The following is a 17655-nucleotide window of genomic DNA, read 5'->3' as shown; positions in this document are numbered from 1 at the left end:
AGGCCAGACCCGCTTTCATGGACCAGGTTAGATTTTCGACACTTTTCTTAAATACATAAGTGATGTCTTCATTAGAGATCTCCTACTAAGTTAACACAGCTAAGACATACGTGTGATGATGTGTCTTATCTGATCATACAAATGCCAGAACAGCCGTTGAAGTAACGTCTGTCGTATGCACATGAGATGAATTCTAGAGAAGCCTTCTTGCGGTATGATCATGAATTGCCCAACGATGGACGTTCCCAGCACACACATAGCCAGCTTGGCGCTATGGTGAGACTATTTTCGCTTAAACTCGTGAGTTGCTAACCATTTCAAGACTGTACTCTCTTGAGACCAGTGCGAAACATTGCAGTGGAAGCTCTCGACATTGAAATGCGGCCATCAATGTGGAGACCTAGTTGCTGAAGATTGGTGACCAAGATACTCGCTTCATTCCGCTCCATTGATATTTCTGAGATCCATACTTTGTCGTCGAACCACGCCCTCATGCGTGACTGGCAATCCTCGACTGGTGTGTCGATATCTCCCTGACCGACACTAGACGACAGGCTATACTCTGATACATGAGTGGCAAGCGTTACTTTGTTATGGTAGGCGTTTGCGTTCACATCATGCCGACGCTCGTAGGACGCAGGAACCCTAAAACTTCATGTCGAGAAGCACCTCGACACGCGAAAACCGAAGTAGAGCGTCTTCGTTCCGGGTAGAGTGATTCTATCATGCGTAACCCCTACGCTTCGTGTTTGATAATGAAGAAGTACAAGGAAGACAAGGTAATCTGATTTAGTGTACGGTGCGCACTATCTTCTATCTAAACAAGGAAGTCGAAGGATGACGCAAGACGGTACCAATTTGTAAATGAAAGGAACCCCTCGCATCTCAAGCATAAGTCAAGAACTATTAGAAAGATAAAAGTAGGAGACGGTCCTCTGCTTGCACCTTATCCCATAAGAGCAACCTCCATATACTCACTCAACGTCTTGGAAAAAGGCGCCTTCATCATACTGAAATGGTTCGCCCCCTCAACAGCAAACAAACCACAGCTCTCTTCCGGCAACAGCGCCTCCCAACCGCTTGTTCCAAAATCTTTCCTAGCCTCGACCAAGAACTTCAACCCCTCAGGATCATCTTGCCTACGTTCGAACTTGGGTTCGACAAACTTGTCAATAGCATCGCAAGCCCAGATGATACTTGTTTTGGGAAGTGCCGTGATAGGGGAAAACGGACGAGCATGGTGTTCATGTAGACTGTTGACGCAAGCTTCAAAGTGCGGGAGCAACCAAGCGGGTGGCGCGCGCTTGACCCCATTGACTTCTCCCAATAGGCCCACAGCATCACAGTACTCATAGTACCTTCTTGGTAGGTGGTCGAGCCCCTTCGGTACAGGACAGTCGATCAGAACGAGGTCGTTTACGACTTCGCCGGCGGAGACGAGACGCTGCGCTACATCAAAGGCGAAGATCCCACCTACGGACCAGCCGCCGAGCGAGTAAGGACCTTTGGGTTGCCGGCGCTGGATCTCGCGTACGTAGGCCTCTGAGATGGGTTCAATACCGCACGTGTAGCGATCGGGCGTTTTCATAAATGGGCAGTTGAGGCCTACAACGGCGATAGACGGGTGGATCCGCGGGATTGATGCGTAGGAGGAGGATGAGCCTGAACCGTCGGGGAGCATGAACAGAGTCTTGACGGTACCGGGCACGGCAGGGTTGCCTTGGAGTAGGAGCGATGTTGCTGTCTCGGCGGGTATCGTGGGAGTAGTTTTTCCCGTGTTTACAAGCTCGAACGATGAGGAGTCGCCGTCGGTGGAGGATGCGGACGTATCGGGATCGTCGTGGAACATGGAATGGAGGATAGCATCGCGACCAGCTGGCACACCAGTCGCAGGCTGTGCAGAATCTCCACTGGTCCAGAAGTTCCGAAGTTGCTTGACAGTGGGGTGGTCGGCGAATACTTCAGATTCGTGCGCTAGCCCAAGCTCTTCGCGGAAACGACTGGCACAGAGGAGGGACAACAAGGAGTCGACGCCCAGATCAGCGAAGGAGGTCTCATCAGTGAGATCTGATACCGGCACGCCACTTTCTTCCGCGATGATTCTTAGAGCCTCGGACCACGATGTGTTCGTTGGGGACTCAGGGGAAATAGATGCGTCGACCGCGACCTCGGCATTTGCAGGTTCACCGTGAACAGGTATCTTAGGAGCCACATGGTGTTGATCCATCAGCCCTTGCGTCCCGCCGCGTGGAGGTCCAGCTTTGGTATCATCTCTCATATGAACAATGTAGTTCATAAGCCTGCGAGGCACGCCCTGAGCTTTGATACCCAGGAAGGACGCCACAACCTCGGAGTCCTCGAAAACAATCATATCACCGCTGTACATGCCATCGTCCTTCGGCCCGCTCATCTTGACATATGAGGTGTATGTCCTGTCCATAGATACCTCCTTGTAGAAGTGTAGGGATTTCCAGCCATGGTTGACAAAGACCTCTTTGTCAAGATCAGAAGTGTCATTCGCGTTCATGATAAACAGCGCCGGCTGGCCGAAGTTGTCGATAAGGTGTGGGTTGACATGGTATATGCCCTTCCGATCGGCGTGACCAAATTCCACCTTCGCAGTGGCTTCGAAGTTGGCGCTATCGAGCACCACTTCGGACACGCCTTTAAAGTCCTCGTCGTAGGACGCTAACGAGGACACTAACTTGTATCCAGTATTTCCTGTCATTTTCTGTATGCGCGGGTTGGATACGATACCCTGCTTGAGTTGCTCGATACGTGCCAGAATACTAGGTGCCTTTGCCTGTTGTTCGGACAATGCTTCGTCAAGTTTGACAAGGGCGAGGCCGCATTCAGCATGCTTGACAAGCTTCTTGCCTTCGGGCGTAACGCTCGTGAACTCGCATGACCCGGTGGCGGTGGCCCAGTCGAAGGTCACAATAGCGCGCAACATTTGAGGGCCAGTACCCGGACTTTTGGCAACTAGAGGTCGCTGCACATCCATATGCTGAACGTCGACAAGAGAGCCAACATGCTCCGGCTTCTGCTTGCGCACGTAGTCTCCGATTGTGAGCGCCATATCGGCGTAGACGCTGGGGGTGCACAAAGCAACGCCGTTGACCCGATGACCACGAATCATGGGGTCAAGATCAGCACGGGCAAGATCAGATTCGCCAACGACCGTAACCTTCGTGCCTTCAGTTGTCTCCTCGATGAGTTTCTGTACGGATGTTGTTGAGAGCGGCGCTTTACCTATGCCGTTTAGAAAAGCAGCGTCGCCCTTGTACAAGGACCAATCGTTCACGTATTGCATCCAGTAGTTCTTCAGGTCCCAGTTGTATGCCGGGAGGCGGATGACAGACAGCGATTCTACGAAATCACGATGGTATTCACCCCAGAAAATGTCCGCTCCGGCACCGTAGAGTGTGGATAAGGAGCCCGTAAGGACTTTCCAGGTATCCTTGTTCCGCTGAAGGGTAGGTACGGCCACTACTGAGTCAATGTTGGAGCGCAAAAGCCCTGACACGACAGGATGGGGCCCGACCTCAACCCAGATAGTTTGATCTGTGATGATAGAGTTCCTCGCTGTCGCTATGGCTCGAGCAAAGTCAACCTTCTCGCGACAATGACGAGCCAGATAAGAGGAACCAAAGACGCCACCTCCGGCGATAACCTCGCCTAGCAAAGGACTGAGCACTGGGATGCGGGGCTCATGGAACTCGACAGTGCTGGCGGCATGCTCGAAATCCTCCAGGATGGTTTGGACCTGCGAAGAATGGAAAGCGAATGGTACACGTAGCCTAGACAGCCGGAAGTTCGTTTTGGAGAAGATTCGGTGAAGCTCATCGATATTCTCATTCGTCCCGCTCAGTACGACTTCGCGCGGACCATTCAAGCATGCGATCTCATATTGGCAAGAGCTGAGATCATGAGCTTGGATGTCCTCGATCGAAGCACCAACTGCAAGCATGGCATGGCTATCCTGCGTACACTTGTCGACCAGCAGTTGGGCTCTGTATCCAACAAGTTTGATAGTGTCAGCATCCGAAAGCACCCCGGAGACGTTGAGAGCTGCATATTCGCCGAGACTATGGCCAACGACCGCAGAAGGCTGGATACCCCATGACTGCCAAAGCTTGGCCATAGCCATCTGGATGCAACACGCAGCCAGCTGTACCGTGGTAGGAGGAAGGGATGTCATATCTCCCACTCCTCCCAAGATTAACGGTAGGACAGCCGGGAATCCCATCGTCAAGCATAGTGCATTAAGTCGCTCCATGTTTTGCTTGAAAGTTTGAAATCGAAGAAGCTCACTCCCCATGCCGAAGTACTGGCTGCCCTGTCCGGTGAAGGCAAACGCTACCGATGGCACTTTCTTTACAGTCTTGACTTTATGTAAGACATCAATCTTTCGTGCTAGATCAGACTGAATGTCTGCCAGGGTTGAGCCGTTTGCTACGATGCGGAAACTGTGATGCGTGCGGCGAGCCGTCGTGGTGTAGGACATACTTGCAAGTTCTGGTGTAGTCTTCTCGATAAAGCTAAGCAAAGACTTTGCATTCGCAGCAAGCGCAGTGCTTGACTTCGCTGAAATAGCTACCATGTGCGATGTTCTTGGATCCGAAAGCTTAGCCCTTACTCTGACGGGAGCATCTTCGACCAGAATGGAGCTGTTACCTCCGGCCGCCGAGAAGTTATTGATAAGGGCGCGGCGAGGCTGATTGGCTGGGCGAGTCCACGGGGTCGAAGTCATGGCTATATGCACGTTGCGTTGCTTTAGGTCTGTCGGGAACTTAGAGTTGATCTGTCATCGTTAATGTCCGTATATTCAAGGGCGTGAAGAAGATTACCTTGTTCTTAATTCCGCAGTGAGGCGGGATGAGACTCTTCTCCAGCATCAGGAGCACTTTGGCCAACGCTATAACACCGGACACTGACTCTCCATGCCCAACGTTGGCTTTGGCAGATCCGAGGTACAGTGGTTCTACTCGAGGTTTCTGGGAGAACGTAGATAGGACAGACTCCATCTCGCGCGCATCGCCTGCTTGCGTCCCGGTACCGTGCATCTCTACGTACCCAATGGTGTCAGGCTCGACGCATGCGGAGGTCAGCACCTTCTCGAAAATTGCTTTCTGAGCGCCGACGTGCGGTCGGGTGATGCTCTCAGCCTCTGCCGAGTGATTGGTGTATGCACCACGGATCAGTGCGAGGATTGGGTCGTTATCGGCTACCGCGTCCTCGTAACGTTTAACAACGAGACTTACGACACCTTCACCACGACAGTACCCATCCGCGTCATCATCGAAGGTTTTGCAATTTCCTGTTCTGGAAAGGAAATGGCCGCGATCAAGACCTGCCGTGATATCGGGATTGGTGGTGACGTTTGTACCTCCAACAATGGCGGTGTCGATATCGCCACGCCACAAAGCATTACACGCGACGTGCATTGCAGCTAAGCTTGACGAACATGCTGTATCCACACTATAACTAGGCCCACTGAACTTGAAGTAGTAATTCTGTCTGCCAGGAATGAAAGCACGACAAGACCCAGGGATGTAGTAGGTATCAACGTCTTGGGAACTGTTCGTCTCACCCCAGTCGTTGCTTGTGGTACCGTAGAATACTCCGACTCTCTCGCGTTGGGTTGACGGCGTGGCATCAGGAACTAGTCCGGCGCTCTCCATGGCCTCGTAAGCAGTCATAAGGGAAAGCCGTTGGGCAGGATCAACTTGTGGTGCTTCTCTCGGGCTCATACTGAAGAAGCGAGCATCGAAGAGACCCGGGTCCTCAAGCCAACATCCAAAAGGCGTCGCACTGGTGTTCTTCCTTTTTCCAGTAGGGTCGACATGCGTAGCTATATCCCATCTTGTCTTCGGAGCTTTCGACGCGACATCTCGACCCTCGTGGAGCAGCTGCCAGAATGCTTCATTGTCCTTCGCACCTGGGTATCGACCAGAGTAGCCAATGATGGCCAATTTATCTTGGGCCAAGTTGCCGCTAGCGGCGCCGGGAGTGCTTGCATTGCTCATCATGCCTTTGTTGATGCTGACGTTCGTAATAGTGGTCTTCAACTGGTTTGAAATTGCCTGCGCTGCCAAGGTAGCGACAGGCAAGACGACGCAGTCATCGAGGCCACACTGTGATAAATCATTGGAAAGACTCTTGCAGACGTCGTCAAGTCGAAGAGGAGAGATTAGAATTTCGGAGACGGCATTCCTTAGAAGATCCACCAAGCTCGTACCAGTGCAAATACCGGTGCCAGTACTAGAACAGACAGGAATGAAAGCATTGCGGTCCAAAAGCGAGCTCTTGTGCGACGCTTCAATAATGTCGTCCAAGAGGTTCGCTGAGAAGAGATGGGAGGCGTGATAGGGCCCATGGACGCGAAATTTGATCGCACTTGGCTTTGGAAGGATCTTCGAGCGGAGCAGGCGATCAATAGTGCTGGGAGGGCCACTGATCGTCACACCGGTACCAGCATATGCACTGACATACGGTTTCCACACGTTGGTAAGGCATGTCTCTTCGATGAACTTGTCGAGGTACGGTACAGCAGCATTACCAGTAAGACCAGGGATCATAACAGACCATGATTGGTCTGATTGAGCCGGGCTGATTCGATCGCGTACATCAGTAACGGCAAAGCCGACACGAAGCGCCACCAAGACGACTTGCACAGCAAGAGGGATGAGCTCGTTCAGTGACCGAGTGCAGCTGACGGCTGCTGCAGTAAGGCTGCCTGTACAAAGACCAACGAGACGAGTTGTTGCTGGATCTGGGTAAGGCGTCTCTGCCTGGCCATAGTGACTGCTAATTTTAGCTGCTAGTATGGTTTCAAAGTTCGGCGATGGCATACCTGATGAAGCTAGCAAAGTGATGTACACATGTAAGAGCCTTCTCTAACGCATGATGGCGTATGTCAGATGCGCGAAGACGGGCTAATAGGTCGATGATGGTAGTAAAGCGCACTAGACCAGGGAGGTTACGTTGGGAACGAGATAGCTGGCCTATCTCAGCGCGGAGAGAGAAGGCCACTTGGTCGAAAAAGGCGGTAAGTAGAGGATTGTCGGTTTTGGAGACGAGTATGCGTAACCCTGCATCGTAATCGGCTGTCACGTCGCCAAACACAAGGACTTGCATAGTTTCCGCCATTGTGGTTCGACAATCCGGCCATTTGCAGCCTGCTGTGTATCTTTAATATATAGATGCATTGCTGTGCTTAGCACGACAATTTGTGATGAAGCTGAGTACGACATGGTGGCGACCGTGGTGGTGATACGTCGGATTGCGGTCGTGGAGTATGCGAACAGCGGGACGCGACGCGATGGCTGACCGGGACGGCGAGGACGCCCGAGGGTCACGTGAAGCCGAGCGTAGCCGAAACCCCCAACTCGCTGCGCTGGAAATGCACGATCACCATCAACGAGGTAGATAATATCCCAAGCATCGGTGACGGCATGCATGCACATGCAATAGCTCGCGCAATCCACTTCGGACTCCGAATCGCGTGGAGGACCCTTGAGACGTGCAATTACTGACAAACGATGTCGCGTCCCGACATCTTTGCACCTTGGTAAGCGTTGTCAATGTGCAATTCTACGATGCGCAATTTCATTCGCCCTATAACCTCACGATTGTGGGCACACTCGTACTCTCATCATGTTACCATCCGCCTTATTCTACATCTCCAGTCTTTTGGCAACACATATTACACATTTTCGACAACATGACTCCTTCGTCAGCTTCTGCGTCCGCTATGTCCGACGAAGCTCAGAAGGACAGCGGCATGCGCGATACAGAGAAGATGCAACCAAGCACAGCTACCAATCCCTGGGACCCAAGCGCTTTCCCTGATGGTGGCACCGAGGCATGGCTCGTGGTACTGGGTGCTTTCTGCGCCATGTTCGTCTCCTTCGGTTGGATTGGTGCCATTGGTGTGTTCCAAGAGCACTACCAGTTGAATCAACTACGAAGCTACAGTCCCAGTGAGGTTGCCTGGATCCCTGCTGTCGAGTCCTTCTTCATGTTCATTGGGGGCTCGTGGGTTGGCCGGATGCAGGATCTCTACGGTCCACGCTGGCTTCTCCCCATTGGCACCTTCCTCCATGTCTTCGGTCTCATGATGGCCTCGATCTCGAAGAAGTACTATCAATTCCTCCTATCACAAGCCATTTGTAGCGGTATCGGCACGTCAATGATCTTCTATCCCGCCGCTGCCTGCCTTGCTACCTGGTTCATGAAGAAGAGAGCAGCCGCCTTTGGCCTTGCCGCTTGCGGGTCTGGTCTGGGAGGCATTCTTTTCCCGATCATCGTGGTACGCCTTATCGAGGATATTGGCTTCGCATGGACTATGCGCACTTGCGCTTTCCTCATCTTGTTTCTGATGATCATTGCTTGCCTCACCGTCAAGTCACGCATACCTCCTCAGAAGACACCAGTGAAAGCCACCGATTTTGTCAAACCTCTCGCTGAAATGCCTTTCCTTCTACTTTCCTTGGTAAGTGCCTTACACTGCTGCTGCCGACACATGCTAACGTTCTTTAGTCGATGTTCTTTACTTTTGTTGGGCTATTTGTTCCATTCATTTTCATTCCTATTGAAGCTTACGCCAACGGCATGGGAGCCATGAACAGCGTCTACTTGCTCTCGGTTCTGAACGCTGTCAGTATACTTGGGCGCACCCTTCCTGCGCCGCTGGCCGATAAGTATGGCCGCTTCAACGTGGTCATCATCATGTCCTGGCTGACTGCTATCTTCACTCTTGCTATCTGGATTCCTGCAAACAGTAACGCGGTCCGCTGGGTCTACGCTGCTTTCGTTGGACTATCTTCTGGTACAATAGTTAGTATGGGCCCTGCTCTTGCTGCACAAATTAGCGATGTGAGACAGGTTGGGGTTCGTACAGGTACTATGTACATGTTTGTCGCCGTCGCAGTGCTTATTGGTAACCCTATCGGTGGAGCTCTGGTCACTGATAATCACACCAACTACCGCAATCTCAAGATCTTCGCGGGCGTGCTTATGGTTGCTGGAAGCGTCACCCTCATGGCTGCTAGAGTATCTATATCGGGCCTCAAGCTGGCGGCCAAAGTCTAGAGTTCTGAGTAAGATCATATACGCGAATTCTGTTTCGCTATTATAGCTGTTCCCAATGTTTTGGCACGGGCAAAGGCCTAGACCAATGATGCCTGTATGGTTGCTGTATCACCTGGGCAGTCTTATGCTTGGCCAAAAGAGGCATGCAGATGCGGCCATTGAGGATAGTTAGTAGTTGCTGGGTCAGAATTGGAACCACAACATTTGGTCAGTAGGATAAATAAGGTCTCGGGAGAAGTAATGAGTAGCAGTGAGTTTGCAGCTTCAAGTGCAATTTACAAGAGGCGTGTATTGGGGCCAAGATTACAGTCATCATCTATCTTGGCTTAGCGTCAACTCACGTGAGGGAACGTCAAAACTCCACAAATCGGTGGTGCTCATCACCGCCACACTTACATCCACATCTCCAGGCCTGCATCTACCTTCATCTTGACACAATGGAAGTGCATTTTTCCCAGCCCACTTGCAAACTGTGACGACTACATGATGTACATTAAAGCGCTCAAGACTCATCCAGCCTCCGTGTTGCTAGCTGATGCGTTTGCCTAATCATATTGGCAAATTCAACTAGATCCTCCGTGTACCACGGCATCGCATGGTGATAGTTGATCTCCATGCGAATAGCAGACTTGCCATCGAAATATGAGTTCAGCTGTTGCTGACTTTTTGGCAAGATGTCATCCCTCAATCCATGGAGATGCAAGGTGGGAATCTGGATCGCGATGTCATGCATCTTCCACCCGGAGTCGCCAGTGGACTCGACTTCCCTTATCTGCGAGCCTGATAAAGACCTGTCAGGCATTCGTTCGTATTGTAGGATCATGATGGTTGCTTACTGAGTGGGACAGGACCAGCTCCCATTGGACTCGAGCTACCCATGCAAAGCACGCCAAATTGAAAATCGACATTGGATGTGTCATTCATCAGCCGCTGTCGGCGCTGTCCTCCGTCCACGTATCCAGTCCTTTGCTGCCGCAGCAGCAAGCCGCTGACCATACGAGTGCCCTGGCTAAAGCCCATCGCCCCTATCCACATGCCTGGCGCGTCGTCTCGGCCCAGCTTCCGTAGCTCCCGTTCCCGCTTCAACGTGTGTGCATCCATAAGCTGCAGAACACGGCTGAGGCCTTCCTCTTCCTGCGCTATATCTCCACCGGGTTGTAGCCAGGTGCGGAAAGGTGCATAATCAGCAAAATATGGTAGTACTGTCGGTCCAGCTTCTCGTTCGTATGGGGCGTCAAAGAAGACAAAGTCGTACTCATTAGCAAAGAGGTGTCGCAAGCGTTTGCATTGTTCAGCGAAGACAGCACTATTGGATCCGCCCCCGTGGAAGCAAGCTATACGTGGAAGATTCATGAGATCTGAGTGAGATGGGTGAGCAATGCAAGGTCTTTGGTAAGTTACCTCTTGTGGTTCCATCTTATCTTTCTGCGTGCTCGGGGAAACCTACGCTGGAGCTTCTCTGGTCAAAACGGGCCATGCCGCAAATCAACTCGGCGTACTTGGTGCCTCAAAGTTTTCCAGGAGATACGACTTTGGTACCGATTCGGACAGCGAGTCAGCTTTGTTATCGGGCGAGTCAGCCTACGATATCCTTCCGTGGGGTTAAGTCAAGCATGGTCAGCTGAAACCCTGTCATAAGGCCAAACGCCTTCACCGAGTTCCGATATGCATGCAAACACATCGCATATCAACAGAGTTCCACCGTTCGACGCACGATAACGCTATCAGTCGGTCCGTACCGACCCGGCCGCATGGACGACATGCTATTCCAGTGCAACGTCTTAGACATGCAGCAGAGGTTCTAACCCGTCACCTCATACAGCGCTCATTGAGCTGTTTATGGAAAGCGCAATGAAGTCTTACAATATTCATCTATCGTTGATAGAGGAGCAGAAAATCTACGCTAGGCCCAAATCTATGAACGTTATACATGGCTAAGACAATACGACAATTCCGTTGACCTCTGTGGTAAGCTGATCCAGCGATGACCGCAAATAGTTTTCCATCGAAGCGTGCACTTCAACTGCCTCCTCAATCTTACCGTTGCGCTGTGCCACCAAGTTCAGTATTGGCCCAACATTTTGCAGCTCGCACAACAGTAGCTGTGCCTTCATCCGCGTCTGCGCTCCGGGGTCCAATTGGAAATCTCCTACAGTTATCGGCGTCATTGAAACCGGCTCGCGGCCCGTGGGTATCATGACAGCGGACGGGTCAGCCATCCCGTCGAAGACAGCGCGATACCAAGCGATGATCTTTGAGAGAGCTATCGATAGCAAGAAAGCAAGGTTGGTTTGCCGGCTGCAATGTTCACATCCTTTTCGTAGAAGTTCTTGAAGTCGTTGAATCGCCAAGCGGTTGGTTTTGAGAATGATTCCGCTAGAAATATGCTCAGCACCCATGTCGCTGTTGCATACAGTTCCCATCTGGCATAGCGTTCCTAATGTGCAAAACACTATGCTCGCACATGTTTCTCCTATGCAGGGGGAATCCAATGGAGCGGACGTCAATCGTACAGACGGGTCAGAGTTAAGCTCAGATGTCGCTTTGGTAGTGTTGGTATTTTTGTTGGTGTCGTTCATAATGAGTACGCTGCCGTCTTCGCCACTGCTCCCGCTTGTCTCAAGTGACGGTGTGCTGTAGGTAGGCCATAAGTCCGGAGTGAACGACGATGCACTCGACATAGGGTTGCTGAACAGAGAGATTGGGTTCAACATATCGAAAGGGTCGCTGTTGTTCGTCCATGGATATTGCACACTTTGATGCTGTGCAGTCGAAAGAGGTTTACCCCGCCGCTGGGATGGTCCGTAAACGCAGGGCAGCTTGTGTGTCTCGCATCGCTGGCAAACGGGTTTCTTCTTGTTGCAGCGTACCTTGGATAGCGCGCAATTATTGCAAGTTGAACGCAACTTCTCCGACGTTGTGGTCATGATGTAACGAAGGACAGAGATACCCGACCATCGGGTCTTGATGTTGAACCAGGAAGCCTATAAAAGCCGTAAAGCGGGGCGGATCAATATCGCTTGTAGTTCAACCATTCCCGTTGTATATGTAGCTACAGTAAGTAAGCCAAGGATCAAAAGACGGGACGAAATACGTTCGTCGATCCAAAAGCTTAGGCGAGCCACGTCCACCATACTTAGCGGTCTTACTACGCCACGGCGCATTTCACAATACGGAAGCTTAGACCCGTGCACTATACCTATTTTGAGGTAATATTACTCTGTTTCCAAACTAGAGAGATTTCACTTGGGCTCCCTGCTTTCTCTCGTTGTCAAAAGCAAGGAAAGACAGCCAAAACGTAAGCACCTTCCGCACCTAGTCTGCCATTACCTCGGAGAATTGCGTCAACTTGGCAAAGGATTAGTTTCGCGTGTAGACCGTGCCATGCCTGCGGCTAAAGACCTATCGGGTGTTGACCGAGAAGGTACCAACGCCCGTTGATATTAAACTGTAAGCATCGGGTACTGCAACAGATAGGTTCAAGGATAATGATTGCCCAGCTTCTTTTTTATCTAGGCCACAGTATCTATTGCCATCGTAACTATTATCAGATTACGCCGGTCCTGAGGTGCTGCCAGGTTTGAAGCTTCCGTCTTCAACGTCCAAACTGGTGTTGTTGACGACGCAAGCGACCGACCCCGGATCCTCTACCTCAACAACCTTGCCCTCATGGATAATCTCATGCACGTAGCCCAACGTCATTCTAGCGGGACTATTTTCAGCCTCATCTTTCTCGTATATATTATGCAGGGTTCGGTGCTTACCGAGTGCGCCTCGTGCGGTCAGCAAAGTTCAAATGGTCCTTAGCCACGCGCTCAACGTAGAATGGATCTTCTTTCAGCTTCTCGAATGCAGACAGACTCGGGAATATGATCCTCACGACGAAGTCGTGGTCAGAGAACTCCACATAACGTGGGTCGAAAAGCTTTGGTAGCAAACTACGCGGCTTTTTGGCGTTGTGGGTCTAGCGTGGGGTATGTCAGATCAGGCGTCCGGGATTGTTCCCCAGTTTGTTCCCCCGCAGCTCAAGGCAGAACTTTGCTTACGATAGTGTAGCGGACTATCCCGTATTTCTCCATCAAACCGCTTACGAGTCGAGAGTGTTGATTGACCTGCAAGTCACATAGCTCCTCTTCCGTCAGCCCTTCTTTCATGTAACCAAGCATAGTCAAGCATAGAAGCTGACGTTCTTGTGGAACCGCCATTGCAAATATATTGTTGTGATGTGAATGGTGGAAGATAACGCAGGACACCGAGAAGGTTGTTTTTTTTGTTTCTTAGGTTGCAACTTGATGCATTTAAGCCATTTGCTCCCTCCTACCCGGCTTGCGGTGCTTATTCAGGCGCTGTGCAATAGTGTTGAATATTTGCGGAGAAAGCCAGTAAGCTCGTGGAAACCGGCATCACGGTACGTTTACGGGTGTGCTTCGCGCTTCCTCGACACCGGATACGAGACTGTGTAGTGCGCCATTGAAGGCGGAATGCGATCGGAGCATGCACCGCCAGGTCTCAGCAGCCATGCGCCTACTCGGAGTCCGAGATACTCAAGTCAGACAACTCAGCACCACTCGTTAGAAAGACTAGCATAGGCCTTCGGTTCTGGAGGTTTTGCACACCGAGCCGTGCTTCATCGTATTCCGCATTCCTCCATAAGGCTGGCCTAATTGAAGGGTGCAAGTTCAATTGTTGGTAAACATAGAACTGTGGCGGGAGAACTAAACGAACGAGTTGCGAGCAACAGCAAATCCGCAAAGGATAGTGACACAGATTAATGGGACTCAGTTTGATTCTACGTAATGGAAATATGGAAGATATGTTCTAGCTGGGTACTAGACAAATTGCAATCTTCAGTGTCCGTTTTGCCGGGCGACCTGGAGTTCTATAATCGACAAATCACTCCCAAATGGCTTGGTCACCTTGGTGATATGTAGTCCATGTCCAGCCTTCGCAACCAAATTCTCCCAGTCTTCAACGTACCGCGTCTCTCCATTGGAAAGTTCCTTGTGAATCAATTCCCTCGTCCTCAACATGCCTTCGCTATACATCGAAGACGTACGCGCTGCGGGTAGCACCAGATCCGCAATTATGATCGTACCTCCTGGTAGTAAGCGGGATGCTATTGCTGAAAGCAATCCTACTGCAGCTGCTTCTGGGAAGTGGTGCAGCATGTGTCGGAGAATGAAGACATTGGCATCCTCGTCAATCCTCGGTACCTGACCCTCATACGTTTGTACGGCGATCCTAGCCTGATTATCTGAACGTATATTGGTGTACTGGGAGTTGATCTGAGCACTGATGCGCAATGGAACATGCAGTTGAAGGCTGAGATCTTCGTGTCTTTTGGCCAGGTGTTCGCATAGCTCGATACTGCTGGCGCCAACCTGCATTTGATCAGCCCCGGTCTAAATTTGCAAGAACGCACTCACGTCAACTACGGTCGCTCGACCTAGGCTTTTCCAGTCAAAACCATCGGCCAAGTGGCGCACGTCGTTAGCGTAGATCTGCTGAGTCGCACGCAAAAAGCCCCCGAAATCTTTGGCAAGCGATGGGTTCTGGCGGAGCTGATTTGGAAACCCTCCTTCCACTTCGTACGCTGCCTCGAATGCGCTAATCACCGGCTTTCCAGTACCAAAGGTTTTTCCACTGGCTACAGGCAGATGCGAACTCGCCTCGTACATGTACTGTGTCACGCATCTGGCCCACGCGGCAAAATCGGCGTTCTTTGCAAGCAGGCGTGACGTCGGTGTATGCGCAATACGGTTACTCTCTGGCTCACATAGAAGACCGGAAGTCATGGCCATACGGCAAACAGATCTCAGGTGTGACTCCGCCACGTTGGCCACGATTGAGACATTGCTGTAACTGATCGAACCGTCTGAGGGTACAAGTCCCAGTATATTGAAACTGAAGAGCCAGCGCAGGCAGATCGTGTATTGATGCTTTGGTAAGGCGTCAATTCGGCACGAATGTAATAGGTTTGGGCTCACTCACATTCATCGACAAGTGCGCAATGTATTCCTCAGGTTCACTGGCAAGTCGAAAGAGCTCAAGAGCATCCTGCTTCAGCTGCTCTTTGCACGTGCGAATTTGATTACCCGCAGAGGGCCGAGAATGATCCAAGAAACTTAATTTGTTGGAGTTGAGCTGAATTCTCTCAGAAAGAGACTCCATGCTGGTCGCGATAGTGCCAGAGTCGTTCGTTAGTGCCATCATGGTATAGCAATGATTGTGGAGAAGCAAGATACAGTAGCAATGACTTCGGAAAAGTGCACATCAGCAGAAAAGTATTCTACGACTACCATATGATGGAATCGGACGCAGTGGAGTTTGAAACGTTCGGAGTGCGACCCGGTATTGATTGGCCGAGCACTCGGGATCCTGACGGTTACCTACCGCAGCCCGTAATTCCGAGGCACCGCCAACGCCGACTGTGGGTGTTGTGTATGCACGAGGCTGCACTGTGCGACCAGCCTACAGTGTATCACAATAATGAGAAACATAAGCAGATAGTTGGAGTTAAAGCTAAAGTCAAGCGGCTTTTCGAAGTCTCGCCGCCATCATCCAGATTTCTTACACTATGGGCGAGTTTCGAGCATCCCTTCTCACTGCAGGTATCTTTATTAGCGCTGGGCTTAACGCTTACTCTTCTCTTCCGCAGCTGCGATGGCTTCCGTTGGTATTCATCATACTAGCTATCCTCAACAATCGTTATGGTTATGGCTTGATTCGCTTTCCCGGTCCATTCTGGGCGACCACTACACACTGGTGGCGTCTGAGGGAGTGGTACGCAAACGGCAACAAACGGCCATCCATGCTTCAGCTCCACGCTAAGTATGGGAGTATCGTGCGTCTGGGGCCAAGCTCGCTCTCGTTTGCGTCGCCGTATGCGATTGATGCCATCTATGGCCCGAAAGCTAACATGGCAAAGGTAGGAGTTTTATTGCATTGTCGATGCAGATCAGGACTGATTGTATCTTAGACTGGGTTTTACACGTCGTTCGAAGCCCACGGTAAAGGCGAAAGGAAAGCGAACATCTTCTCGACTCGAGATATTCATTGGCATGCGCGCTATCGAGACCTTGTTAAGCATAGCTTTAGCATCGATCATATCGGACATAAAGAGGGGGAGATCGATAATCTAATCTATATCATGCTGAGAAAGCTTGATGACCAGCTTGGCGACGCCATTGACCTTCCTATGGCCATCCAGTACTTTACTTTCGACGCAGGCGGTGTATTCTCGTTTAGTCACTCTTTTGGTTTCCTACAGAAGTGGGGTGATATCGATGGCCAGATCGCTTCGACTCGTTCTGGAACGACGCATTTGAGTAGAGTGAGTCCTCCAGACGCATTGTTTCACGCGTCCTACTAACACGATCTAGCTGTCACAAGTACCCTTCTTCCAGTGGCTTGTTGATCAGAATCCGATGGCGAAGTACTTTGGCTTCATCACACCTCCAATGGCTTTTTCGAAGAAGCACATGCCCTGGAAATTGGTAGAGCGAGAGCTGGATGCACCTTTAAGGAAGCCTGAACGTCACGATATCCTCGATGGATACGTCAAAGCATACAAGACGGATCCAGGTGTTGTGGGACGCGAGGAAGTCGTAGATCTGGCGCTCATGACTGTGGTACCGAATTCTGAAGCTATGTAAGGTTGAGGTTCATGTCACTTGCTCTTCTTGACTGACTGGATCCAGTCGAACCGCCATATGCGTGCTCTTCTTCAATTTGGCGCGGCGCCGCGACATGCTGACAAAGGTGGAGGCGGAACTGGACGATGCCTTCCCGGACAAGAACGCCATCCCAGCGTGGAACATAGCTTCCAAGCTTCCAATTCTCGATGCTTGCATCAAAGAAACGTTCCGAATCCACCCGTCGACTGGCTTCCTACTTGAAAGGATCGTCCCAGCAGGTGGCGCCGTCATTTGTGGCGAGTACGTGCCGGCTGGTACTGCTGTTTCCTGTCTCCAGTGGATCATACATCGCCATAAGCCGACTTTTGGTGACGACGTCGAAACTTTCCGACCGGAAAGATGGCTCGACGCTGCACCCGAGCAAAGGGCCAATATGGAGAAGTTTCTCGTTCCTTTCGGCTATGGTTCACGACTATGTCTTGGCCGCGATATTGGCTTGTTCGAGGTCTACAAGATCGCTGCAACTGTTTTGAACAGATATAGAGTGAGTACTGATGTCAATTGCGTGGAGATTCGATTCAGGCTAACACGCGGAATAGGTACATCTCGAGACACCAGAGCAGGAGATGAAATACACATGGGGTAATATCGTGAACGTTGACTACACGGCACGACTAGAGCGGCGTTGAACTCCTGATAGCTTCGAATAAAGAGTTTCAAGTAGTGGGTGAAGGCTCCTTTGGGAGGTTACACGGCCTCGGGAGCAAGGTGCGACGATGGCTCGTGTCTTTCGCACGAACTGTTTCGTGGAACAGTGAAACCGCGTGGATCGCTGTTCTCACGCTGCATAGGCGAGCATCTTCGTTAATCAACGATATAACAACGGTGAAACTAAAAGGTCATCAAAATTTATCTCGCTAAA

The 17655-nt window shown here is 51.1% G+C and overlaps 5 protein-coding genes across 5 annotated transcripts; 2 read left to right on the top strand and 3 right to left on the bottom strand.

Moving 5' to 3' along the window:
- Positions 1-946: 946 nt before the first annotated feature.
- On the bottom strand, positions 947-7152 carry ALTATR162_LOCUS9273 (uncharacterized protein; the record flags this gene model as incomplete). Its single annotated transcript, XM_043316906.1, has 3 exons — positions 947-4804; positions 4851-6807; positions 6857-7152. The coding sequence occupies 3 exons, from the start codon at positions 7150-7152 to the stop codon at positions 947-949; spliced, it is 6111 nt and encodes a 2036-aa protein (XP_043172841.1).
- A 574-nt stretch (positions 7153-7726) lies between these two features.
- ALTATR162_LOCUS9272 (uncharacterized protein) lies at positions 7727-9096 on the top strand (the record flags this gene model as incomplete). Its single annotated transcript, XM_043316905.1, has 2 exons — positions 7727-8497; positions 8545-9096. 2 exons carry the CDS (start codon positions 7727-7729, stop codon positions 9094-9096), a joined length of 1323 nt encoding a protein of 440 aa, XP_043172840.1.
- A 502-nt stretch (positions 9097-9598) lies between these two features.
- On the bottom strand, positions 9599-10449 carry ALTATR162_LOCUS9271 (uncharacterized protein; the record flags this gene model as incomplete). Its single annotated transcript, XM_043316904.1, has 2 exons — positions 9599-9876; positions 9933-10449. The coding sequence occupies 2 exons, from the start codon at positions 10447-10449 to the stop codon at positions 9599-9601; spliced, it is 795 nt and encodes a 264-aa protein (XP_043172839.1).
- A 3494-nt stretch (positions 10450-13943) lies between these two features.
- On the bottom strand, positions 13944-15267 carry ALTATR162_LOCUS9270 (uncharacterized protein; the record flags this gene model as incomplete). Its single annotated transcript, XM_043316903.1, has 3 exons — positions 13944-14477; positions 14523-15035; positions 15088-15267. 3 exons carry the CDS (start codon positions 15265-15267, stop codon positions 13944-13946), a joined length of 1227 nt encoding a protein of 408 aa, XP_043172838.1.
- Positions 15268-15673: 406 nt separating this feature from the next.
- ALTATR162_LOCUS9269 (uncharacterized protein) lies at positions 15674-17422 on the top strand (the record flags this gene model as incomplete). Its single annotated transcript, XM_043316902.1, has 5 exons — positions 15674-16024; positions 16076-16429; positions 16479-16747; positions 16797-17277; positions 17333-17422. 5 exons carry the CDS (start codon positions 15674-15676, stop codon positions 17420-17422), a joined length of 1545 nt encoding a protein of 514 aa, XP_043172837.1.
- Positions 17423-17655: the final 233 nt, after the last annotated feature.

This window comes from Alternaria atra (assembly GCF_907166805.1).
Source record: "Alternaria atra isolate CS162 genome assembly, contig: 29, whole genome shotgun sequence".
In the NCBI taxonomy this organism is placed as follows: Eukaryota; Fungi; Ascomycota; class Dothideomycetes; order Pleosporales; family Pleosporaceae; genus Alternaria; species Alternaria atra.
Note: the sequence above shows the minus strand (reverse complement) of the source record. Positions and strands in the feature narration are given on the sequence as shown.